The following is a 27,852-nucleotide window of genomic DNA, read 5'->3' as shown; positions in this document are numbered from 1 at the left end:
TGGGAATGATACTGGACACAGAGTCTCGGAGAGTGTTCCTTCTCTTGGAAATGGCAATGGTGATCCAGTCGATGGTTCGGGCTGACCCGAATCTCAGTACATCTGTGCATCCGCCTTCTGGGGAAAATGGTGGCTTCTTACGGAGCAATTCAGGACGGAAGGTTTCATGCGAAGGCCTTCCAGCTGGATCTGTTGGACAAATGGTCCGGATCGCATCTTCACATGGATCAGCGGATTCGTCTGTTGCCAAAAGCCAGGCTCCCTCCTGTGGTGGCTGCAAACTTCTCACCTAGTGGAGGGTCGAAGGTTCGGGATTCAGAATTGAATTCTGCTAACCACAGACACAAGCCTCAGAGGTTGGGGAGTAGTCACCCAGGAGATGCAGTTTCAAGGAAGATGGTCAAGACAGGAAGCCACCCTTCCGATAAATATTCTAGAGCACATGGCAATCTACAATGCTCTTCTGCAGGCCTCATCTCTTCTTCAGAATCAGGCCATTCAAGTTCAGTCAGACAATGTGACAGCGGTGTCTTACATCAACCAACAGGGTGGAACGAAAAGCAGGGCCGCAATGTCAGAGGTGTCAAGAATTTTCCTCTGGGCAGAAAAACACGCCGTGACATTGTTGGCAATCTTCATTCCGGGAGTAGACAACTGGGAAGCAGACTTCCTCAGCAGACACAACCTGCACCCGGGTAAATGGGGCCTCTACCAGGAGGTGTTCCAGTGGCTGACACGTCGGTGAGGTTATCCACAAATTGACATGATGGCCTCTCGACTCAACAAGAAGCTCAGGTGGTATTGTTCCAGGTCGAGGGACCCACAAGATGGTAGCGGTCGATGCTCTGACAACTCCATGGGTCTACCAGCTGGTGTACGTGTTTCCTCCCATTCCTCGGATCTCAAGAGTTCTCAAAAGAATAATAAGGGAAAGAGTTCAAGCAATTCTCATTGCTCTGGACTGGCCGTGAAGGGCCTGGTATGCGAATCTTCTCGAGATGCTAATCAAAGATCCGTGGCCTCTGCCTCTTCGAGAGGATCTTCTGCAACAGATCCCGTTCGTCTATCAAGACTTACCATGGCTACGTTTGACGGCATGGAAGTTGAACGGCTAATTCTAGCCAAGAGAGGTATTCCTAACAAGGTCATCCCGACTATGATCCAAGCCAGGAAAGGGGTAACGTTGAATCATTACCATCGTATTTGAAAGAAATCAGTCTCTTGGTGTGAAAGCAGACAATATTCTACAGTGGAATTTCATCTGGGACGTTTCCTGCTTTTTCTGCAGTCGGGAGTTGACGTGGGCCTACGCCTAGGCTCCATAAAAGTTCAGATTTCGGCCTTATCTATTTTCTTTTAGAAACAATTGACTTCTCTCCCTGAGGTCCAGACGTTCTTGAAAGGTGTTCTTCACATCCAACCTCCCTTTGTGCCTCCCACGACACCATGGGATCTCGATTTTGTTATGACATTCCTCCAGTCGGACTGGTTTGAACCGTTACACGAGGTAGACGTAAAGTATCTTACGTGGAAGTCCGTCACACTGTTGGCCTTGGCTTCGGCAAGGCGCGTGTCGGAGCTGGGGGCGTTGTCTCACAAGAGCCCTTACTTGATTTTCCATGAGGACAGAGCTGAACTCAGGACTCGTCAGCAGTTCCTTCCTAAGGTGGTGTCGGCGTTTCACATCAAACATCAACCAGCCAATTGTGCGGTTGTTACTGACATCTCTGCTACTTCAAAGTCTTTGGATGTTGTAAGGACTTTGAAGGTGTATGTTAAGCGAACTGCTTGTCACAGAAATTCGGACTCGCTGTTTGTTTTATATGATGCCAAGAAGATTGGGCGTCCTGCTGCAAAGCAGTCAATTGCTCGCTGGATCAGGCTCACTATCTGGCATGCTTATTCCACGCTTATGCTTATGCCGAATCCTAAATCTGTACAGGCCCACTCTACTAGGTCGGTGGGTTCCTCTTGGAAGGCTGCCCGTGGTGTCTTGGCATTACAGCTTTGCTGAGCAGCTACTTGGTCGGGTTCGAACATGTTTGGCAAGTTTTACAAGTTCAATACTTTGGCTTCTGAGAACCTTCGGTTTGGTCAGTCAGTTCTGCAGGAACCTCAGCACTCTTCCACTCGGTTTGGGAGCTTTGGTACTTTCCCATGGTACTAAATGGATTCCCAGTATCCCCTAGGACGTAAGAGAAAATAGGATTTTAATTACCTACCGGTAAATCCTTTTCTTGTAGTCCGTAGGGGATACTGGGCGCCTGCCCGGTGCTTCGTTTTTCCTGCACGGTTACTTGTTTAACTAATGTTGTTTGGTTCAGCTGTTGCGGTTTTCAAGTTTGGATGCCATGGCTTTCCTCTTGTTCTGGTTGTGCTGGTTTGAAATCTCACCACTTTCCATATCTATATCCTTCTCTCAAAGTATGTCCGTCTCCTCGGGCACAGTTTCCTAGACTGAGTCTGGTAGGAGGGGCATAGAGGGAGGAGCCAGCACGCCTAATCAAACTTCTATAGTGCCCATGGCTCCAAGTGGACCCGTCTATACCCCATGGTACTAAATGGATTCCCAGTATCCCCTATGGACAACTAGTAAAGGATTTACCGGTAGGTAATTAAAATCCTTTTTCTCAGACGTCCTAAGTGGATGCTGGGACTCCGTAAGGACCATGGGGAATAGCGGCTCCGCAGGAGACTGGGCACAACTAAAGAAAGCTTTAGGACTACCTGGTGTGCACTGGCTCCTCCCACTATGACCCTCCTCCAGACCTCAGTTAGAATCTTGTGCCCGGCTGAGCTGGATGCACACTAGGGGCTCTCCTGAGCTCCTAGAAAGAAAGTATATTTTAGGTTTTTTATTTTACAGTGAGATCTGCTGGCAACAGACTCACTGCAGCGAGGGACTAAGGGGAGAAGAAGCGAACCTACCTAACTGGTGGTAGCTTGGGCTTCTTAGGCTACTGGACACCATTAGCTCCAGAGGGATCGACCACAGGACCCGACCTCGATGTTCGGTCCCGGAGCCGCGCCGCCGGCCCCCTTACAGAGCCAGAAGCAAGAAGTGTTCCGGAAAATCGGCGGCAGAAGGCTTCTGTCTTCAACAAGGTAGCGCACAGCACTGCAGCTGTGCACCATTGCTCCTCATGCACACCTCACACTCCGGTCACTGATGGGTGCAGGGCGCTGGGGGGGGGGGCGCCCTGAGGGCAATATAATACACCTTGGCTGGCAAATCATCACAATATATAGTCCCAGGGCTATATATGTGATAAATTACCCCTGCCAGAATCCATGAAAAAAGCGGGAGAAAAGTCAGCCAAAAAAGGGGCGGGGCTATCTCCCTCAGCACACTGGCGCCATTTTTTCTTCACAGTGCAGCTGGAAGACAGCTCCCCAGGCTCTCCCCTGTAGTTTTCAGGCTCAAAGGGTTAAAAAGAAAGGGGGGGCACTAAATTTAGGCGCAATATGTGTATACAAGCAGCTATTGGGGGAAAAATCACTCAGTTATAGTGTTAATCCCTGCATTATATAGCGCTCTGGTGTGTGCTGGCATACTCTCTCTCTGTCTCCCCAAAGGACTTTGTGGGGTCCTGTCCTCAGTCAGAGCATTCCTTGTGTGTGTGCGGTGTGTCGGTACGGCTGTGTCGACATGTTGGATGAGGAAGGTTACGTGGAGGCGGAGCAGAGGCCGATAAATGGGATGTCGCCCCCTGTGGGGCCGACACCAGAGTGGATGGATAGGTGGAAGGTATTAACCGACAATGTCAACTCCTTACATAAAAGGCTGGATGACGTAACAGCTGTGGGACAGCCGGCTTCTCAGCCCGCGCTTGCCCAGGCGCCTCAAAGGCCATCAAGGGCTCAAAAAACGCCCGTTACCTCAGATGGCAGACACAGATGTCGGCACGGAGTCTGACTCCAGTGTCGACGAGGTTGAGACATATACACAATCCACTAGGAACATCCGTTGCATGATCTCGGCAATGAAAAATGTGTTACACATTTCTGACATGAACCCAAGTACCACATAAAAGGGGTTTTATGTTTGGGGAGAAAAAGCAGCCAGTGTTTTGTTCCCCCATCAGATGAGTGAATGAAGTGTGTAAAGAGCGTGGGTTCCCCCGATAAGAAAATGGTAATTTCTAAAAAGTTACTGCTGGCGTACCCTTTCCCGCCAGAGGATAGGTCACGTTGGGAGATATCCCCTAGGGTGGATAAGGCGCTCACACGTTTGTCAAAAAAGGTGGCACTGCCGTCTTGGGATACGGCCACTTTAAAGGAGCCTGCTGATAAAAAGCAGGAGACTATCCTGAAGTCTGTATATACACACTCAGGTACTATACTGAGACCTGCATTTGCCTCAGCATAAATAGTGCTGCTGCAGCGTGGTCTGATACCTTGTCAGATAATATTAATACCCTAGACAGGGATAATATTTTGCTAACATAGAGCATATTAAAGACGTCGTCTTATATATGAAGGATGCACAGAGGCATATTTGCCGGCTGGCATCCAGAATTAATGCAATGTCCATTCTGCCAGGAGGGTATTAGAGACCCGGCAGTGGACAGGTGATGCTGCCTTTAAAAGGCACATGGAGATTCTGCCTTATAAGGGTGAGGAATTGTTTGGGGATGGTCTCTGGGACCTCGTGTCCACAGCAACAGCTGGGAAGAATTTTTTTTACCTCAGGTTTCCTCACAGCCTAAGAAAGCACCGTATTTTCAGGTACAGTCCTTTCGGCTTCAGAAAAGCAAGCGGGTCAAAGGCGCTTCCTTTCTGCACAGGGACAAGGGAAGAAGGAAAAAGCTGCACCAGACAGCCAGTTCCCAGGATCAAAAATCTTCCCCCGCTTCCTCTGAGTCCACCGCATGACGCTGGGGCTCCACAGGTGGAGACAGGTGCGGTGGGGGCGCGTCTCGGGAACTTCAGGGACCAGTGGGCTTGCCCACAGGTGGATCCCTAGGTTCTGCAAGTAGTATCACAGGGATACAGGCTGGAGTTCGAGGCGACTCCCCCTCGCCGTTACCTCACATCAGCCTTGCCTGCTGCCCTCGGAGAAAGGGAGTTAGTACTGGCGGCAATTCACAAGCTGTACTTTCAGCAGGTGAAATCAAGGTACCCCTCCTTCAACAAGGCCGGGGTTACTATTCCAAAATGTTGTGTTCGGTGAGACCCATTCTAAAATTGAAATCCTTGAACACTTATATACGAAGGTTCAAGTTCAAAATGGAATCGCTCAGGGCGATTATTGCAAGCCTGGAGAATTTCATGGTATCACTGGACATCAAGGATGCTTACCTGCATGTCCCTATTTACCCGCTTCACCAGGAGTACCTCAAAATTGTGGTACAGGATGGTCATTACCAATTCCAGACGTTGCCGTTGGTCTGTCCCCGGCACCGAGGGTATTTACCAAGGTAATGGCCGAAATAATTATCCCGTGCTTGGACGATCTCCTTATAAAGGCGAGGTCCAGGGAGCAGTTGTTCGTCGGAGTAGCACTATCTCGGGAAGTGCTACAACAGCATGGCTGGATTCTGAATATTCCAAAGTCGCAGCTGGTTCCTACGACGCGTCTACTGTTCCTGGGTATGGTTCTGGACACAGAACAGGATAAAAAAGGGTTTCTCCCGGAGGAGAAGTCCTAGGAGTTGTCGTCTCTAGACAGAGACCTCCTAATACAAATACAGGTGTCGGTGCATCAATGCACGCGAGCCCTGGGAAAGATGGTAGCTTCTTACGAAGAAATTCCATTCGCCAGGTCCCATGCAAGGATCTTCCAGTGGGATCTGTTGGACAAGTGGTCCGGGTCGCATCTTCAGATGCATCGGCGGATAACCCTGTCTCCAAGGGCCAGGGTGTCGCTGTTGTGGTGGCTGCAGAGTGCTCATCTTCTAGGGGGCCGCAGATTCGGCATACAGGACTGGGTCCTGGTGACCACGGATGCCAGCCTTCAAGGCTGGGGGCAGTCACACAGGGAAGAAACTTCCAAGGACTATGGAAACGTCAGGAGACTTCCCTACACATAAATATTCTGGAACTAAGGGCCATTTACAATGTCCTAAGTCAGGCTAGACCCCTGCTTCAACACCGGCCGGTGCTGATCTAGTCAGACAACATCATGGCGGTCGCTCATGTAAACCGACAGGGCGGCACAAGAAGCAGGATGGCGATGGCAGAAGCCACAAGGATTCTCCGATGGGCGGAAAATCATGTGTTAGCACTGTCAGCAGTGTTCATTCCCGGAGTGGACAACTGGGAAGCAGACTTTCTCAGCAGACACGACCTCCACCTGGGAGAGTGGGGACTTCATCCAGAAGTCTTCCAAATGATTGTACACCGTTGGGAAAGGCCACAGGTGGACATGATGGCGTCCCGCCTCAAAAAAAAAAAAAAAAAGCTACAAAGATATTGCGCCAGGTCAAGGGACCCTCAGGCGATAGCTGTGGACGCTCTGGTAACACCGTTGGTGTACCAGTCGGTGTATGTGTTCCCTTCTCTGCCTCTCTTACCCAGGGTAATGAGAATAATAAGAAGGAGAGGAGTAAGAACTATACTCATTGTTCCGGATTGGCCAAGAAGAGCTTGGTACCCAGAACTCCAAGAAATGATCTCAGAGGACCCATGGCCTCTGCCGCTCAGACAGGACCTGCTACAGCAGGGGGCCTGTCTGTTCCAAGACGTACCGCGGCTGCGTTTGACGGCATGGCGGTTGAACGCCGGATCCTGAAGGAAAAGGGCATTCCGGAGGAAGTTATCCCTACGCTAATTAAAGCTAGGAGAGAAGTGAACGCAAACCATTATCACCGCATATGGCGGAAATATGTTGCGTGCTGTGAGGCCAGGAAGGCCCCAAAGGAGGAATTTCAGCTAGGTCGATTTCTGCACTTCCTACAGTCAGGGTGACTATGGGCCTAAAATTGGGTTCCATTAAGGTCCAGATTTCGGCTCCATCGATTTTCTTCCAAAATAGAACTGGCTTTACTGCCTGAAGTTCAGACTTTTGTTAAGGGAGTGCTGCATAGTCAGCCCCCGTTTGTGCCTCCAGTGGCACCGTGGGATCTCAACGTGGTGTTGGATTTCCTGAAGTCGCATTGGGTTGAACCACTTAAATCCGTGGAGCTACAGTACCTCACGTGGAAAGTGGTCATGCTGTTGGCCTTGGCGTCGGCCAGGCGTGTATCAGAGTTGGCGGCTTTGTCATGCAAAAGCCCTTATCTGATTTTTTATATGGATAAGGCGGAATTGAGGACTCGTTCCCAATTCTTTCCTAAGGTGGTATCAGTTTTTCATGTGAACCAACCTATTGTGGTGCCTGCGGCTACTTGGGACTTGGAGGATTCCAAGTTACTGGACGTAGTCAGGGCCCTGAAAAGTATATGTTTCCAGGACGGCTGGAGTCAGGAAAACTGACTCGCTATTTATCCTGTATGCACCCAACAAGCTGGGTGCTCCTGCTTCTAAGCAGACTATTGCTCGCTGGATCTGTAGCACGATTCAGCTTGCACATTCTGCGGCTGGACTGCCGCATCCTAAATCAGTGAAAGCCCATTCTACGAGGAAAGCGGGCTCTTCTTGGGCGGCTGCCCGAGGGGTCTCGGCTTTACAACTTTGCCGAGCAGCTACTTGGTCGGGGTCAAACACATTTGCTAAATTCTACAAGTTTGACACCCTGGCTGAGGAGGACCTAGAGTTTGCCCATTCGGTTCTGCAGAGTCATCCGCACTCTCCCGCCCGGAGCTTTGGTATAATCCCCATGGTCCTTACGGAGTCCCAGCATCCACTTAGGACGTCAGAGAAAATAAGATTTTACTCACCGGTAAATCTATTTCTCGTAGTCCGTAGTGGATGCTGGGCGCCCATCCCAAGTGCGGATTGTCTGCAATACTTGTTTATAGTTATTGCCTAACTAAAGGGTTATTGTTGAGCCATCTGTTGAGAGGCTCTGTTATATTTCATACTGTTAACTGGGTATAGTATCACGGGTTGTGCGGTGTGATTGGTGTGGCTGGTATGAGTCTTTCCCGGGATTCAAAATCCTTCCTTATTGTGTCAGCTCTTCCGGGCACAGTATCCTAACTGAGGTCTGGAGGAGGGTCATAGTGGGAGGAGCCAGTGCACACCAGGTAGTCCTAAAGCTTTCTTTAGTTGTGCCCAGTCTCCTGCGGAGCCGCTATTCCCCATGGTCCTTACGGAGTCCCAGCATCCACTACGGACTACGAGAAATAGATTTACCGGTGAGTAAAATCTTATTTCCCCCCCCCCGCTTTTTCATTCATAACCATCCACGTGGAGTACAATTGGGAATAGTAACCTGTACCGAGTGCAGCAGTAGCAGAGCAAGGCACCTTGTCTGAAGTATTGGCGAGCGAAGCGGTACGCCAATGGGGCTTGTTTGTGGCAGAAAAGTGCCAAAACATCCTCTCCCCCGCAAATAAAATCTACCTGTTTTGTGTCTACCATTTCCATGTTGATCTTTTGACACTGTCGACCTTTTCTACTGTCTATTCTATGTCGACCGTTTGACCCTGTCTACCTAATGCATGTTTTTTTAGTGTAGATGTAATAATCCACGCCTAGGCTGTCCAGGTGCAGTTACTTGTTTGTTTTGTTTGCCTTGCTCCCAACTCAGAATAAGCCCCATTACCTTGGAGGTTTAATATTAATGAGACCCTATATCCCTTTCTCATAAACACCACGGTTTTAATCCATGTGCACATGTGCCCTTTGTTGTATGAATGCTTATATGATTTTGTAAAATAGTTAACGCATGAGAGATCAAAGGGAGATCCTTTACATTTGTTTTAGTTAGTTAAAGACAAACGTTCCCTTTTTCTGCTCCAAAGCCAACAGTGAGTTTGGGAAAGGGTAGTTAGTGTCCCTAAGCAGCTAACTGTGACATCCTCATAATGTGGGAAGTCGGACCTCTTTTCATCACAATTCTTTTTCATGAAGGTGGTGTTGCAGGATCTTAACACCAAATCATCTGCAGATATAAATAGTGACTAATGCAGGCCATACATCTGCAGCCCACAATCCATGATAAAGAGCATGTAAAAACTTTCTGACTTCCGATTGTTTTTTTTGTTTTTTTAAACAATTTTTTTTTATTTCTCTGGTCGGCAAAATTAGGAATTTGCCCCAGTTTCTGCCTGATGCATGGGCCCGATAAGGCTTGTAGCAGTAAATGCAAGACAGAAAGGAAGGGGCCCAGATTTATTTGATCACAAATGGTATGTGTATTATAACATTGCAGATCATAACATCTGGCCACGTTATATACAGATGCAATATGCTGGCTTCAGCCTGAGTCATGTTTGTTGCTGGGTAACTTCCTCTTACAGTTTCTGCAGGGTGGTGGAGCTGCACTGTAAGAGAATGGTGCCACACACTGAACGTGACTCACATTTTAGTCTACTGCACCAGTTGCATATAGATTGTGATGTTATATAATGCACTCACCTGTGCCAAGGGAAGATAGGCACAGCCCAGTAGGCACATTGTAAAACTGTTCACAAACATGACAGGACAACTTTTTAATTCTTCTGTTTTTTACTGTTTTGCATATCACTTGTGGAGGCCACACAGCTAAAACAATGCATATCTCTATGCTGGTTGGCTTATGTTGGTCACCACTGGCCAGTGTTTATTGTGAAGCTAGTATGCACAGTTACTAAAGCTGGTGCCCACCAGAAACATTGGCCCAGAATGTCAAATACTTCTATAGATAGATTGTTTTCCAATGCATATGACTCTTATCGCTCCATGCTCATTTCTCTTACGCCCTAGAGGATACTGGGGTCTATTTAGTACCATGGGTATAGACGGGTCCACTAGGAGTCATGAGCACTTTAAGAATTTGATAGTGTGGGCTGGCTCCTCCTTCTATGCCCCTCCTACCAGACACTGTTTAGAAAATGTGCCCGGAGGAGCCAGTCCTTCTGAAGAGTTTTCTGCATTTATTTTATATGTTTGTTATTTTCAGGCAGGGCTGGTTTGCACCTGCCTGCCTGCTTCATGGGACTTGGGAGGGGGGCGGCGGCCCAACCTCTTGAAGGGTTAATGGTCCCGTTCCCCACTGACAGGACACTGAGCTCCTGAGGGAACTATTCGTAAGCCCCACCACTGCGAGCGTACATTCCCGCAGCACACCGCCACCCCTAACATTGCCAGAAAAGTGAAGAGTGGTGAGCACTGAGCCGGCGTCCCAGTTAGCCGGGCTCCAGCCATTATGGCGGCACGAGGGTACGGAGACGCATGGCTTCTAAATGGGGTGGAATGCGTCTCCAGACACAGTACACAACTGCGTCTCAGTACACTGTACACGGTACCCATACTGACAACACAGCCTTAGAACAGTTTCTGTCCATTTTAAGCACCAAATTCCTCAGTCAGTATAAAAAAGCTGGAAGACCATGTGCCATTGAAGGAGCAGGGCTTCACTATGAGAGGATTCAGCAGCTCATCAGCGCCATTTTCCCTCTGCAGTGGACACAGACGCTGACTGACAGGGACGCGCAGCTCCTCCAGTGTGACTTCAAATTACCTCGGCAGTACCAGGGGGTCATAGCATGATTACTAGTGTACTAAGTCCCCTATCAGGGTACTTAGTCTGCAACCTGGCTAAGCTTGGCATTAAGGACGCGGTGGGGGCTGGCTCCAAACAACTCGTCTCCATGAAGGGCCCTTTGTGGGTTAATTGTGCTTAACTTTTTCCTGTGTGTGTGTATTGTCACATTTACATTATGTCAGGCAAAGAGTGTATTTCTTGTATAGTGGAGTGTTCCTCTTCACCAGGGGGCTCACTACTGGGTACTCAGGGTTCACAGAATAGCGGGGCTGAACCAGAGTTGGTTAATTCTCAGAAAGGAATGATCTCTACTTTTTCTATAAAATTGTCCCGAAATGAAAAAGAGACGCAATTCTTAAAACAGACTGGATGAGTTTATGAGCAGAGACTCAGCCCCCAAAACAGTGTCTCAATCCCCTCCCATTTGTCCGCAAAAGCGATCTCTGGCCCATATCCTGTGGTCTGACTCTGACGCTGAAGGGTCAGACTTGGAGGAAGGTGAGGTAAACTTGGAGGGGAGGGATGCGGCTCTGTCACAGGGAATAGAGGCTCTTATAGAAGCTATCAGATTTTCTGCATATTCCTGATACGGTGGCAGAGGAGTGTGAGGAATCTTATTTTAATGTAAAAAAGAAGTCCTCCGTCACTTTTTCTATTTCAAAGGAATTGAGTACCCTGTTTGAAGAACCGTGGGTTAATCCTGATAAGAAATTTCAGATCCGTAAAAGGTTGCTCTCCTCTTTCCGTTTCCTCTGGAGGATAGGAAAAAATGGGAAAATTCACAGATAGTGGAGTCATCAGTCTCTAGGCTGTCACGAAAGATTGTATTGCCTGTTCCTGGTGCAGCCTCCCTTAAAGACACAGCTGGTCCTAAAATTGAGACTACACTCAAGTCATTGTACACAGCTGCTGGGGTGGCCCAAAGACCCACTATTGCATGTGCTTGATCACAAAAGCCATTGCAAAATGGTCAGGTAACCTAATTGAGGGGTTAGATTCCTTGTCTAGGGGGATGTTTTACTCCTGCAGCATATACAGGACTCTGCGAACTTTATGGTGGAAACCATGAAAGAGATAGGCATGCTTAACGTACGCACCACCGCTATGGCAGTGTCGGCACGCAGGGGCTTGTGGCTACGCCAGTGGACTGCTGATGCGGACTCCAGGAAAGGCGTGGAAGGCCTACCATTCACAGGAGAGGCCTTGTTTGGAGATGAACTAGACAAGTGGATCTCCACAGCTACTGTGGGTAAGTCTACGTATCTTCCTTTCCGCAGCACCCCCAACCAAGAAGTTTGTTCAACTTCTAAGTTACAGTCCGTTCGGATGGCCAAGTTCAAGGGCAAATCCAGAGGTGCTTCTACGTCCTCCAGCGGCGCAGGAGGTAAACCACGCAAGCCAGCAACTGCAGGTGCTCAAGACCAGAGCCCAGACTTCAGCATGACGGTGGACTGCAATGCCTGGAAGGCTGTCAGGTGGGAGCCTGATGACCAGATCTGACTGAAGAATTGTAAAGTTCTTGACAGGATCCCTGGGTCATAGATCTTATTTCCCAGGGCTACAGACTGGAGTTCTTCGAATCAGGCTTGCCAGTTTCACAAAAGGCAAGTATACCTTTACAGTATGCCATCTAAAAACTGGTACAGACTTTGGTCATTGTTCCAGTTCCACCTCATCTGCTCAACAAGAGGTACTATTCCAAATTCTCCGTAGTACCGAAACCAGACAGTTCGGTAAGACCGATTCTGAACCTCAAGTCTTTGAACCCGTACTTACGAGTGTTCAAATTCAAGATGGAGTCTCTGAGAGCGGTAATCTCAGGTCTGGGGGAGGGGCAATTCCTAGTGTCTCTGGATATCAAGGATGCGTACCTTCACATTCCGATCTGGCCGCCTCATCAGGCCTGTCTACAGTTTGCACTGCAGTACTGTCACTTCCAGTTCCAGGCCCTGCCCTTTGGTCTCTCCACGGCACCGAGGGTGGTCATCAAGGTGATGGCAGAGATGATGTTTATACTCCACAAGTAGGGAGTGAACATAATTCCGTACCTGGACGATCTTCTGATAAAGGCGCCGTCCAGTGAGAGGTTGCTGGACAGCATTGGTCTCTCAACCAAACTTCTCCAGGATCACGGGTGGATTCTGAACCTTCCGAAATCTCACCTAGAGCCAACAAGGAGGCTCCCATTCCTGGGAATGATACTGGACACAGAGTCGCAGAAAGTGTTCCTTCCGTTGGAAAAGGCATTGGTAATCCAGTCGATGGTTCGAGACGTCCTGAAGCCAACCCAGGTGTTAATGAATCTGAGCATTCGCCTTCTGGGAAACATGGTGGCCTCTTACGAGGCTCTTCAATACGGAAGGTTTCACGCAAGACCCTTCCAGCTAGATCTATTGGACAAATGGTCTGGATCGCAACTTCACATGCACCAGAGGATCCGTCTGTCTCCAAAAGCCAGGTTCTCTCTTCTGTGGTGGATACAGACTTCTCACCTCCTCGAGGGTCGGAGGTTCGGAAGTCAGAACAAGATTCTGTTAACTACTGACGCAAGCCTCAGAGGTTGGGTAGCAGTCACTCAGGGGGTGCAGTATCAAGAAAGATGGTCAAGTCGGGAAGTCTTCCTTCCAATCAACATTCTGGAACTCAGGGCTATATACAACGCCCTTCTGTAGGCCTCACATCTTTTTCAAGATGGGGCCATTCAGGTCCAGTCGGCAAATGTGACAGCAGTGACGTACATAAACCGACAGGGCGGAACGAAGAGCAGAGCAGCAAGGTCAGAGTTGTCAAGAATTCTCCTCTGGGCAGAAAGAAATGCTGTGGCGTTGTCGGCGGTCTTCATTCCGGGTGTAGACAACTGGGAATCAGACTTCCTCAGCAGACACGACCTGCACCCGGGGAGTGGGGCCTTCACCCGGAGGCGTTCAGGTGTTTGACAAGTTGATGGGGACATCCACAGATCGACATGATGGCCTCTCGGCTTAACAAGAAGCTCAATACCGACTATAATCCAAGCCGGGAAGGGGGGCAACGTCTAAGCATTACCATCGTATTTGGAAGAAATACATCTCTTGGTGTGAGAGCAGAAATTGTTCTGCTGTGGAATTTCATATGGGACGTTTCCTGCTTTTTCTGCAGGCAGGTGTGGATGTGGGCCTTCATCTGGGCTCCATGAAAGTCCAGATTTCGGCCTTGTCCATTTTCTTTCAAAAACAATTGGCTTCTCTCCCTGAGGTCCAGACGTTCTTGAAAGGTGTTCTGCACATCCAACCTCCCTTTGTGCCTCCTATGGCACCTTGGGATCTCAACGTGGTGCTGCAGTTCCTCCAGTCGGACTGGTTTGAACCGATACAGGAGGTAGACGTAAAGTATCTTAAGTGGAAGACCTTCACAGTGTTGGTCTTGACTTCAACAAGAAGTGTGTCAGAATTGGGGGCGTTGTCTCATAATAGTCCCTATTCAATTTTCCATGAGGACAGAGCTGAACTCGGAACTCGTCAGCAATTTCTTCCTAAATTGGTGTCTGTGTTTCACATCAACCAACCTATTGTGGTTCCGGTTGTCACCGACACTTCTGCTACTTCAAAGTCTTTGGATGTTGTTAGGGCTTTGAAGGTGTATGTGAAGAGAACAGCTCGTCACAGAAAAAATCGGACTCGCTGTTTGTTCTTTATGATCTCAATAAGATTGGGCGCCCTGCTTCAAAGCAGTCTATTGCATGCTGGATCAGTCTTGCTATCCAGCATGCTTATTCCGCGGCAGGTTTGCCGTTTCCAAAATCTGTACAGGCCCACTCTACTAGGTCGGTGGGTTCTTCCTGGGCGGCTGCCCGTGGTGTCGCGGCTTTACAGCTCTGCCGAGCAGCTACTTGGTCAGGTTCGAATAGGTTTGCTAAGTTCTACAAGATCGATACTTTGGCCTCTGAGGACCTTCAGTTTGGTCAGTCAATTCTGCAGAAACCTCAGCATGCTCCCACCCGGTTTGACAGCTTTGGTACATCCCCATGGTACTAAATGGACCCCAGTATCCTATAGGACGTAAGCGAAAATAGGATTTTAATTACCTACCGATTTATCCTTTTCTCGTAGTTCGTAGAGGATACTGGGCTCCCGCCCAGTGCTTCGTTCTTTCTGCAGTGTTACTTGGTTAGGTAATGTTGGTTCAGCCATTGCTGTTTTCAAGTTTGATTAGCTTGGCTTTCCTCTTGTGTGTGCTGGTTCGGAATCTCACCACTATCCTGATCTATCCTTCTTTCAAAGTGTGTCCATCTCTTCGGGCACAGTTTCCTAGACTGAGTCTGGTAGGAGGGACATAGAGGGAGGAGCCAGCCCACACTATCAAAATCTTAAAGTGCCCATGGCTCCTAGTGGACCCATCTATACCCATGGTACTAAATGGGCCCCAATATCCTCTAAGGACTACAAGAAAAGGATTTACCGGTAGGTAATTAAAATCCTATTTTTACTGCAGTGCAACACAGAGGCAGTTTACATCTGAAAATGCCATATGAATGTTGTAAACTGTCAGAGGATAGTCTGTTAAAATTATATTCTGCATTATTGTTATTCCAGAATTTTCCATTAAAAGACCTCTTGCGATGCCAATCAAAAGATGTGATAGAAGCGCACTTTATGTCATCTGTAAAGGAAGCTGATGCTTTGAAGCACAAAAGTCAGGTTATCAATGAAATGCAAAAGAAAGACCACAAGCAACTGTGGATGGGTTTGCAGAATGGTGAGTAATTTGATTCTTTTTGCTGGATATCATTATTTAATCTTAGCCACCACCATTCATCCTGATGATTATAGCTCGAAGTGTTTTTATTTTTGGTATATTATTATATTACATGCATAATATCGTATGGTATACATGAAAAATGTTATTGTATTAAATAGTTCAGTTCATAGAGGAGATAATTAAGTTTGAGGTACGGGGAAAGGAAACAGAAAAAGGTATTTTCCTCTAGCATTAAAATGTAGGGAGAATTGCATGTGAATTATCAAAAAAATTTTGTATTAATTACAAGCAGTGGAGGCAGTAATTTTATGTGCTGAACCAGTATTTATGGGTATGCAATTTATCAACTAGTAAATGATTATGCGAGTCAGACACACTGACTTATACTCATGAGATGTTTGTTCCTGTTTAATTAGTTGACTGAATTCTCCTTAATATTGTGTTTGCCCACAAATTAACTGTTTTCATTATGTGTGGGCAATCGGTATTCTGCCAGGAGACCGTTTTGTTTTTTGCAGTGTAGAAAATAAATTGTCATAGTTTATGTCTAATGCTAGCCATACACCAGGACGGCCAGCATCCGATCCGATTCCAAGCATGATTTCCCTTCCATTCCCCCGGCAACTCTGGACACATGATTTGGGGCTGTGGTCACACGACTGGTCGTTAAATGATCGATGGTGTGCCTCACCAAAAAAAAAAATCAAAGGAAATGCCACTCAAAATCCTACAATGCATCGTATGTGCATCAAACATGGAGCTTAATTCAGACCTGGTCACATGCAGGCTACTTCTCTTACGTCCTAGAGGATGCTGGGGACTCCGTAAGGACCATGGGGTATAGACGGGCTCCGCAGGAGACATGGGCACTATAAAGAACTTTTAGTATGGTGTGCACTGGCTCCTCCCTCTATGCCCCTCCTCCAGACCTCAGTTAGATCCTGTGCCCAGAGGAGATTGGGTGCACTACATGGGAGCTCTCCTGAGTTTCTCTGAAAAAGAATTTAGTTAGGTTTTTTATTTTCAGGGAGCACTGCTGGCAACAGTCTCCCTGCATCGTGGGACTGAGGAGAGAGAAGCAGACCTACTTAAGTGATAGGCTCTGCTTCTTAGGCTACTGGACACCATTAGCTCCAGAGGGAGTCGGAACGCAGGTCTCCCCCTGCCGTTCGTCCCAGAGCCGCGGCGCCGTCCTCCTCTCAGAGCCGGAAAATAGAAGCCGGGTGAGTATAAGAAGAAAAGAAGACTTCAAGGCGGCAGAAGACTTCAGATCTTCACTGAGGTAAGCCATTGCTCCCTCACACTACACACACTGACAGGCACTGATGGGTGCAGGGCGCAGGGGGGGGCGCCCTGGGCAGCAATGTAAACCTCTGGACTGGCATTATATAGATATTAGGCTGCGGAGGCAGTTAAAATATACATCCCCCGCCATTTTTTATACAATTGAGCGGGACCGAAGCCCGCCGCTGGAGGGGGTGGAGCTTGGTCCCTCAGCACTAACCAGCGCCATTTTCTCCACAGAGCACTGCAGAGAAGCTGGCTCCCCGGACTCTCCCCTGCTGTACACGGTGACAGAGGGCTGAAAAGAGGGGGAAGGGGGGGCACTTGTAAGGCGCAGTGAGTGTATTATACCATTATTATATATAAAAGCGCTATATCTAGGAATTTCTTTCCAGTGTCAGTTGGCGCTGGGTGTGTGCTGGCATACTCTCTCTCTGTCTCTCCAAAGGGCCTTTTTGGGGAACTGTCCCCTTATAGATATATCCCTGTGTGTGTGGGGGTGTCGGTACGTGTGTGTCGGCATGTCTGAAGCGGAAGGCTCGTCCAAGGAGGAGGTGGAGCAGATGATTGGTGTGTCTCCTTCGGCAACGCCGACTCATGATTGGTTGGACATGTGGAATATGTTAAATGCAAATGTGACCTTATTGCATAAGAGAATGGACAAAGCAGAGTCCAGAGGAAAAGCAGGAAGTCAATCCACGGATTGAACTGGGTCACAGGGGCCTTCAGGGTCTCAAAAACGTCCCCTATCACAAATAGCAGACACTGATACCAACACGGATTCTGACTCCAGTGTCGACTACGATGATGCAAAGTTACACCCAAGGGTGGCCAAAAGTATTCATTATATGATTATTGCAATAAAAGTGTTTTGCATATCACTGATGACCCCTCTGTCCCTGACACGAGGGTGCGCATGTATAAGGAAAAGAAACCTGAGGTAACCTTTCCCCCATCTCATGAACTAAACTGAGTATTTGAAAAAGCTTGGGAAACTCCAGACAAAAAACTGCAGAATCCCAAGAGGATTCTTATGGCGTATCCTTTCCGTGTACAGGACAGGGTACGGTGGGAATCCTCGCCCAGGGTGGACAAAGCTTTAACGCGTCTGTCCAAGAAGGTGGCGCTACCGTTTCCAGATACGGCAGCCCTCAAGGTTCCTTCTGATCGCAGACAGGAGACTACCTTAAAATCTATTTATACGCATACGGGTGCTTTGCTCAGGCCGGCGATAGCATCGGCTTGGGTTTGTAGCGCAGTTGCAGCGTGGACTGATACCTTATCAGCTGACTTTGATACCCTAGATAGGGATACCATTTTACTGACCTTAGGTCACATTAAAGATGCAGTCTTATATATGAGAGAGATTCTCAAAGAGACGTTGGGCTGCTTGGTTCCAGAGCCAACGCCATGGCTATTTCTGCTAGGCGAGCTCTGTGGACCCGCCAATGGACGGGTGATGCAGACTCAAAGAAGCATATGGAGGTTTTACCTTACAAAGGTGAAGTTTTGTTTGGGGATGGTCTCGCGGACCTGGTTTCCACAGCTACCGTGGGTAAATCTACTTTTTTACCTTTTGTTCCCCAACAGCAAAAGAAAACTCCACAGTATCAGATGCAGTCCTTTCGGTCGCATAAGGCCAGAAGAGGTCGGGGCTCCTCTTTCCTCACCAGAGGTAAGGGTAGAGGAAAAAGAACACCTGCTTCGGCTAGTTCCCAGGAGCAGAAGTCCTCCCCGGGTTCCGCTAAATCCACCGCATGACGCTGGGGCTCCACTGAGGGAGTCCGCACCGGTGGGGGGCACGTCTTCGACTCTTCAGCCAGGTCTGGGTTCTGTCAGACGTGGATCCTTGGGTGATGGAGATTGTATCCCAAGGCTACAAACTGGAATTCGTAGAGGTGCACCCTCGCCGATTTTTCATGTCGGCCTTGCCAGCTACTTTCCCGGAGAGGGAAGTAGTATTGGCTGCAATTCAAAAGCTGTGTCAACAGCAAGTGATTGTCAAGGTTTCCCTAGTCCAACAGGGGAAAGGGTACTATTCAACCCTGTTCTTGGTCCCGAAGCCGGATGGTTCGGTCAGACCCATTCTGAATCTAAAATCCCTAAACCTGTACTTGAAAAAGTTCAAATTCAAGATGGAATCGCTCCGGGCAGTGATCTCCAGCCTGGAAGGGGGGGATTTTATGGTATCACTGGACGTGAAGGATGCCTACCTTCATGTCCCCATATAGCCACCTCATCAGGAATACCTGAGATTCGCTGTACAGGACTGTCATTACCAGTTTCAGACGCTGCCGTTTGGGCTTTCCACGGCACCGAAGATTTTCACCAAGGTGATGGCGGAGATGATGGTGCTCCTGCGCAGGCAAGGAGTCACAATTATCCCGTACTTGGACGATCTACTGATAAAAGCGAGATCGAGAGATCAAATCTGCCAAAGTCACAATTGGTTCCAACGACTCGACTATCATTCCTAGGCATGATTCTGAACACGGAACAGAAGAGGGTTTTTCTCACAATGGAAAAAGCCCAGGACCTCCAGAACATGGTCAGAGACCTGCTAAAACCAAAAAGAGTGTCTGTTCATTAATGCACTCGAGTTCTGGGGAAAATGGTGGCAGCCTACGAGGCCATCCCCTTCGGCAGGTTCCATGCGAGGACATTTCAGTGGGATCTTCTGGACAAGTGGTCAGGGTCCCATCTACAAATACATCAGAAGATAAGCCTGTCCCCCAGGGCCAGGGTGTGTCTCCTGTGGTGGCTGCAGAGTGCTCACCTTCTAGAGGGTCGCAGGTTCGGCATTCAGGACTGGGTTTTGTTAACCACGGACGCGAGCCTCCGAGGATGGGGAGCAGTCACACAAGGAAGAAATTTTCAGGGACTATGGTCAAGCCAGGAGGCTTGTCTACACATCAACGTGCTGGAATGGAGGGCCATATACAACGGCCTACGTCAGGCGGAGAATCTTCTTCGCGACCTACCAGTGCTGATTCAATCAACCGCCAAGGCGGGACAAGGAGCAGAGTGGCGATGGCGGAAGCCACCAGGATTCTTCGCTGGGCGGAAAATCACGTAAGCGTTCTGTCAGCGGTCTTCATACCGGGAGTGGACAACTGGGAAGCAGACTTCCTCAGCAGACACGATCTTCATCCAGGAGGGTGGGGACTTCATCAAGAAGTATTTGCAGAGATAAGTCATTGGGGACTTCCTCAAATAGACATGATGACATCACGCCTCAACAAAAAAGCTTCGGAGGTATTGTGCCAGGTCAAGGGACCATCAGGCAGTAGCGGTAGACGCCCCAGTGACACCATGGGTGTTTCAGTCCGTCAATGTGTTCCCTCCTCTGCCTCTCATATCAAAAATATTGAGAATTATAAGACAAAAAAGAGTACAGACAATACTCGTTGTTCCAGATTGGCCTCAAAGGGCCTGGTATTCAGATCTTCAGGAAATGATCACAGAAGATCAGTGGCCTCTTCCTCTCAGGGAGGACCTGTTGCAGCAGGGGCCCTGCGTATTCCAAGACTTACCGCGGCTACATTTGACGGCATTGCGGTTGAACACTGAATCCTAGCTGGTAGAGGTATTCCGGAGGAAGTCATTCCTACTCTGATAAAGGCTAGGAAGGAGGTGACGGCGAAACATTATCACCGTATCTGGAGGAAGTATGTATCTTGGTGTGAAGCCAAGAATGCTCCTACGGAAGATTTCCATCTGGGCCGTTTTCTCCACTTTCTACAGACAGGAGTGGATATGGGCCTTAAGTTAGGCTCCGTTATGGTACAGATTTTGGCCCTATCTATATTCTTTCAGAAGGAATTGGCTTCTCTTCCAGAAGTCCAGACTTTTGTGAAGGGAGTGCTGCGCATCCAGCCTCCTTTTGTGCCCCCTGTGGCGCCTTGGGACCTTAAAGTGGTGTTAAGTTTCCTAAAATCTCACTGGTTTGAGCCTCTTCAAACGGTGGAATTAAAATTTCTCATTTGAAAGGTGGTCATGTTATTGGCCTTGGCATCTGCAAGGCGGGTGTCGGAATTGGCGGCCTTGTCTCACAAGAGCCCCTATTTAATTTTCCATGTGGATAGAGCAGAGTTGAGGACTCGTCCTCAATTTTGGCCTAAAGTGGTTTCTTCATTTCATATGAACCAACCTATTGTGGTGCCCGTGGCTACGGATGACTTGGAGGATTGCAAGTCCCTGGATGTAGTCAGGGCCTTAAAAATGTATGTATCCAGGATGGCTAGGGTTAGGAAAACAGATGCTCTGTTTGTCCTGTATGCAGCCAACAAGGTTGGCGCTCCTGCTTCTAAGCAGACCATTGCTCTCATTCTACGGGTGGATTGCCGTTACCAAATTCGGTAAAGGCCCATTCCACTAGGAAGGTGGGCTCTTCTTGGGCGGCTGCCCGAGGCGTCTCGGCATCACAGCTTTGCCGAGCAGCTACTTGGTCAGGTTCAAACACTTTTGCAAAATTCTACAAGTTTGATACCCTGGCTGATGAGGACCTTGCGTTTGCTCAATTGGTGCTGCAGAGTCATCCGCACTCTCCCGCCCGGTTTGGAGCTTTGGTATAAACCCCATGGTCCTTACGGAGTCCCCAGCATCCTCTAGGACGTAATTGAAAATAAGATTTTAAACCTACCGGTAAATCTTTTTCTCCTAGTCCGTAGAGGATGCTGGGCGCCCGTCCCAGTGCGGACTAAATCTGCAAGACTTATATATAGTTGTTGCTTACATAAGGGTTATGTTACAGTTGGGATCGGTCTTTGACTGATACTGTGTTTTGTTCATACTGTTAATTGGTTGCGTATATTCCAGGTTATACGGTGTGAATGGTGTGGGCTGGTATGTATCTTGCCCTTAGATTAACAAAATCCTTTCCTCATATTGTCCATCTCCTCTGGGCACAGTTTCTCTAACTGAGGTCTGGAGGAGGGGCATAGAGGGAGGAGCCAGTGCACACCATACTAAAAGTTCTTTATAGTGCCCATGACTCCTGCGGAGCCCGTCTATACCCCATGGTCCTTACGGAGTCCCCAGCATCCTCTACGGAATAGGAGAAAAATATTTACCGGTAGGTTTAAAATCTTATATTTTTTCACTGCTGCGACCAGGTAATCGCCACCTACAGGGGGAGTGGGTATGGGCTTTGTGGGGGTGCGATGGGCTATGCCAGAGGTTCTCAAACTCGGTTCTCGGGAGCCCACACAGTGCATGTTTTGCAGGTAACCCAGCAGGTGCACAGGTGTATTAATTACTCACTGACACATTTTAAAAGGTCCACAGGTGGAGCTAATTATTTCACTTGCGATTCTGTGAGGAGACCTGCAAAACATGCACTGTGTGGGCCCCCGAGGACCGAGTTTGAGAACCTCTGGGCTATGCAGTGAGCGTTTGTGCAGTTTCTACACAGCCCAGGACTTACTCAGATGCATCGATGATCGGGGCCGGCGGTTACGTCAGGATCCCTCCTTTGTAATGGCTGATCACGCCTGCGTTTTTCACGACACTCCCAGAAAACGGTGAGTTTCCACCCAGGAACGCCTCTTGCCTGTCAATTTTCTTGCGATCGCCCCTGCGATCGCTTTCGTCTTTGAAGCCGTCGCTCTTCGCCGACACCCGTCGCCAGGCAGCGACGCACCTGCGCACTGCGGGTCACATGCATGTGCAGTTCAGACCCGTTCGCGCGGCTGCGAGAAAATGCAGCGTGCGAACGGGTCTGAATGAGGCCCATGGTATGATGTGCATACGATTACGACTGATAATATGGGCTGCACGTATGATCATTTGATGCGACATGCGACCCGTGGGGCCGCGCAACATAATCGTGCATGAAACATGCACAATGTGCACACAGTGTGTGAATCGGCGTGTCGATATTGTGTATTCGTACATGATATCGTCCTGATATGTGACCAGCATTAGGCTCCACAGATTTTGCAACACCATATAATCAAAATATAAACAGAATAAAATACAAATAAGTATTGGGCAAGAAAAGCTGTAACATAAGTAATATTCAATACAAGATTGCATAATAGAATAAGCAATTTCGTAAGAAGACACAACTAATAAAAACAGGAAAACTTTCCAAGATGATAAATGAACTGATTGATAGAGTTGGAGGTAAATACGTTCACGACGAAGGTGAGGTCAGGGGTGGAAAGGTTGTCATTGCAGTAAAGGAGATAGAATAGAGAGTTGAACAAGGGATGAGGTATAAGAAGAGAAAATCAAGAATAGAGCATTGGGGAACCCTGTCAAATAGAAAGAAAGGAATGGTGAAGATGCTGGAGGTAGAGACACTGAAGAAAAGGAGCAAGTGAATGAGATGGGAGGAGGCATGTGTAAGAAACATGGTTGAGGGAGTAGTGGAAGGAAGGAATGGGAAGTTCTTGGTATGTGTGAGTATACCTGGTTTATATTTGCTCTTGTCTGCCGTTTAGTTAATCACATCTTGTGTATAGGCAAGGTGTTTAGAACAAGCAGGCGTACCTTTATAGGTTCAAAGATTCCACAAATAAGGACAATAGAACAATATCTTTCTTACACAGCACACAAAGTAATAATGTATTACAGTTAAAAGCTTTGTAGAAATATGTATAAAACAAATGTCCGATATACTGCCAACACACCTACAACAAACCAACAGTGTGTGTACTACCTTAGCACTAACAGTGTGAGTCCCGACTCCTGGTTCCCTTGGAGATAACTTAGTTGGATGTGGGAATAAGCTTGTTTTGGGGTGTCTGTGACAAGTTCTGGTTTTTGCTGATCACACACAGATAGTGGAAATTGGGTAGGTCTCCATGTAAAAGAATACTGTATTTGCTGATTTCCACATCTTTAGGCATGTCCATTCTATTCTGAGTCAGAATCATCTTGACTGGATCTGTCTATCTGTGAAATTGCGCATTCTGGGGTGGGATCTAGGTGGTTACTATGCAATGCCGTGTAACCGGCTGATCTTGTGGGAGTGTTATGGAAGTGTATCTAAACCAGGGTTTCCCAACCACGGTCCTCAAGGCACACTAACAGTCTTGGTTTTAAAGATAGCCATACCTGAGCATAGGTGATTTAATTAGTACCCCGGTTATTTGCATTTAATCATCTGTGCTCAAGCATGGATATCGCTAAAACCTGCACTGTGAGTATGAATTGAGGACTGATTTTTGGAAACACTGATCTCAAACTTTGGTTCTTATTCAGGTTGCATCGCTGATGTGATTCGACCGCATTCTCCCATCCCAGGGGCCATTGCGCACGTGCAGGTCCCAATTCTGCGCGTGCGCATCCCAGACAATGCGATCGCATCGATGCGAATGCCTCTGTCTGATTGACAGGCAGAGGCGTTCGTGGGGCGGCGATACGGGGCATGATGGAAAAAATGGACAGGTTCGGAGCAGCCGCGTGTTCCTCTGCGATACGGAAAATTTTGACTGTCCAGCTTCCTTAATCAGCGATGCGATTCCAACTGAATTGCAATCGCATGGCTGGCTGCCCATTAGCAGGCTGGACGACCTTGCCCTGTGCTGTGCGGCCCCCAGCAAGCGAGTTATAGCTGTTTTAGCAAAGCTGCAACTGAATCTGGATAAAGCCCTTTGCACGATTCTGAATCATGCGCACAAGGAAAAAGAAAGGGTACTAGAGCTGGGTAAATTGTGATGTATGGAAGACGTTAATATACTAAATTTCCAAGGGTGAGAGGATAGGGATGATGGTGAGAGGAGGAAATGGAATCAAGGGAAGAGAGAGAGGTTGAAAGTATTAAGAAGAACTTTAGCAGCCCTCTTTGAACTTGATTTTAACTTTACTATCTGGTGCATGCATTTCAGAATTATGTTGGCAATTTATTCTATGAAGTAAAAGGAGCAGTGATGTCGCTGCTCAAGACCACTACATCACTGCTAGGGGGCCAGACCAGCAGCAGGACATCTGTTCTACATGTGTGCAGGACAGATTTACTCTTAAAATGCCAGGAGACAATGCAGGATGGCATATTCACACGGGATGGGAGCATTTCAGAAAAAGCTCATATGGCTGTGGTTGCATCTCATGCGACCAGAATAGTTCTAGTGGTCAAAAAAAAAAAAAGTCTAGCCTTAATAGTGTAGCCAGGGTGAAGCTTAATAACAGTGTGCCATTAAAATATATACAGATGTGTCCACATACATCTAGTCTCCTGACACTTTAAACAGCCCTTCTAGTCACGCCATTCAATAGCGTAACTCTGTAGCGCTGGACGTCTTTTCATGTGACTTTTTCCATTAAAATGCATCTTATTGCAAAACAATGCAGGACGCACAGGCATTACCACTGTAACATACCGTTTGGTATGCAGATATAGCTGCAGACGCACAGACAATATAGGCATGCTGCATATAATTTTAATTAGCAGTGTCTGCTTATTTGTCTTATTCGCATAGCGATTCGAATAATATGCATATTTGGAAACAAAAGATGCCCAAAGCTAATAGATTTGCACAGAACCTGTCAGCTCACGCACGCCATGCATCTCTTGCTACGTGGCGTATCGAGAGCAAGATGTATGAGGACACTTCTGTACCATTCTTTTGCAAACTGTTCCAATATTTTTGCTCATTCCACTCTGTTATGCTTCGTGTGGTCTTTGTGCATAATGCAAATTATGAGTTGATGGGCACAATACCACTTTGCTTTACCATAATCGTTGGACATTAGTGTCAGTGAGTGCCATTCAGTGACTCGCAAGACCTAGCATTACCCTCCCTTTCATTTTGCCCCCTTATTATCTCTAGTCCCAGAGGAGTTGAGGATGGAGAAGTGTAAGTACAGCATCCAGTTTTATTTGGAGGCACTAGTGTGTGGCTTAATAAATTCAAAGGTTAAGTGAGGTGACGGAATTGGGATTGACGGGAGGGTGGATGATTGGACAGACATGCCCCAGGGTGGTGCTAGACATGCCTCTCTGCACAGACTATCCCTCTATAAAAATCCAGACGCTGAGAATGCCGACGGATCCCTGACGGAAGTGTGAGGGTTAGGGTTAGGCTGCTGGGGGGAGGAAAGTAACGTTTAGACCAGGCCTGGCAAACCTGTGGCTCTCCACCTGTTGTGAAACTACAAGTCCCAGCATGCCCTGCTACAGTTTCGCTATTAGAGAATGATGAAACTGTGGCAGGGCATGGCGGGATGTATAGTTTCACAACAGCTGGAGAGCCACAGGTTGGCCAAACTTTGTTTAGGCTGAAGAAGGGGGAACACGGAGAGGATTAAGCTGCGGGAGGGGACAGTTAAGGTCAGTCTGCGGGAGGGGTGGTTTAGGGGTAGGCATAAAATACTTACCTGGAAGCCTTCGGCATTCACAGTGTAGGGATTCCGGCAACCGGAATTTCATAAACAACCCACAAAAAACGAATGAAATGTGAGCATGCCAATGCATGTTACAAAATGCTTCCCATGAGTACAGTATGTACTTCCTGTACATAAGGTGTTGACACACTGTGAATGTTTCAGAAATGACCAAAAGATTTCTTCTCTCACGGAACTTAGTAAAAACCTGTAAAGGTGCATACAGAAGATATACTCTATGAACAAAAAATACACAAGCGTTACAATTAATGTTTGTTGCAGATAATGTATTATGTTTAATATATACTGTAGGTGACCTGGCTGCTTTAGGATATTTACAGTGAGTGGATATTTTAGAAGAAAGCAGAAACTGCAATTCTTATCTAAATGTTATTCTATTTTAGTCAAGCAGGTGATACAGGTATTTTTGTCTACTGACAATTTTCAATTTCACCCCTAATGAAACTAGCATTATGTCCCACTCCCACTCAGATTGCTATTAGGAAATAGTGACTTCGTATCTGCACAAATTGGGGCTGGTGCAGAGCTGAATATACTCCCATTTGCCTAGTGTTATTCGCACTGCGCAGCTCAGAATGAGCATACACAAATTAGAGATTTATACTGTAGTTCAACATATTACGAATTTTCCTATGTTTGTGATCAAAGTGGTGGATTTTCTTGTGTTTATGACTGAATTGGTGGATTTTCCTATGTTTATTACTGAAGCACATCCCCACATACAGGTATGCAAAGGTTCAGTAAGGTTGTCTACACGTAAATATGACCTATGCAGGCCTGCAAGTAAATTTACACATGTTTGTTAGGTGGAACGAACCTGTATTTGGCACATACTGTAAGTGTAAGGTCTGTGCAAGTACATAGTGGTGATACGCTTTATAGTAAACTAGGTAGAAATGCTGCCAATACAGAGATGTAGATGGGTGCAGTTCTGCATACTGTATGTGCGAAAGTACGCTATATTTTCAAGCACTTTCTTTTAAGTAACGTACGTCAATTTTACCCCCAACTCTGCGTTTGCTCCATTGTGTGGCAATACATCTATGGGGTCTATTCAATTGATGCCGGTTTTTCTGACAGTCGGAAAAACTCTACAGAAATAGGTCGAATTTGTATTCGACCTATTCAATGACAGTGCCGTTTTTCCGACAGTCGGAAAAACTGGCACTTGTTGAAAAACACGTGGACTGGCGGATTAGCCGCGGATCCACGTGTTTTGTCGAATTAGCGGGCAATTCCGACAATGCTGATTCGACGTAAAAAAAAAAAAAAGGCAGATCAGCACTGTCGAAAATGGGCAAAACCTTTCTGAATTGCCCGCTAATTGAATACTGAACTGTTGGATCCTCTCTGGATCCGACTGTCATTGAATAGATCCATATGTCATTTAATTAGATATACTTGCACCTTTTAAAGAAAAACTAAACAAAATGTCAGTCCTCACTTGGCTGTAATGCTCTTGTGTAATAACTGATTCATGTGGATCCTGATTTTTTCAAATGGGACTAGATTTAGGCCAGTATCTTAAGGGCCCTACACATTTAACGATCTGCCGCCGAGCTGCCCGACGGCGGATACGGCTGACGGGCGACCCGGCGGCGGGGGGGCAGTGACGGGGGGAGTGAAGTTTCTTCACTTTCCCCCCGTCACCCGGCTCCATAGAAGTGCAAGCAAATATGGACGAGATCGTCCATATTGGCCTGCATGCACAGCCGACGGGACACCAGCGATGTACGAGTGCGGTGACGCGCATCGTTCATTGCTGTTGCCTCTACACTGCACGATATGAACGGTATCTCGTTCATTAATGAACGAGATCGTTCATATCTTGCAGTCAGATCGCCCAGTGTGTAGGGCCTAATGGTTGAGCAATCAGTTGTTGCTGCATATTAGCAGAATTTGCAATC

The 27,852-nt window shown here is 47.5% G+C and overlaps 1 protein-coding gene across 2 annotated transcripts in view; it reads left to right on the top strand.

Annotated features, from left to right (window-relative positions):
• ATG5 (autophagy related 5) overlaps nucleotides 1-27,852 on the top strand; it is a 465,798-nt gene that overhangs the window by 166,695 nt on the left and 271,251 nt on the right. For both annotated transcript variants that reach the window (XM_063917056.1, XM_063917057.1), the window contains one exon: nucleotides 15,145-15,307. In XM_063917056.1, the coding sequence (XP_063773126.1) occupies nucleotides 15,145-15,307 (163 nt within the window). The remainder of the gene's footprint in view (nucleotides 1-15,144; nucleotides 15,308-27,852) is intronic.

The sequence above is a fragment of the Pseudophryne corroboree genome, chromosome 4 (assembly GCF_028390025.1).
Source record: "Pseudophryne corroboree isolate aPseCor3 chromosome 4, aPseCor3.hap2, whole genome shotgun sequence".
NCBI classification, from domain to species: Eukaryota; Metazoa; Chordata; class Amphibia; order Anura; family Myobatrachidae; genus Pseudophryne; species Pseudophryne corroboree.
Note: the sequence above shows the minus strand (reverse complement) of the source record. Positions and strands in the feature narration are given on the sequence as shown.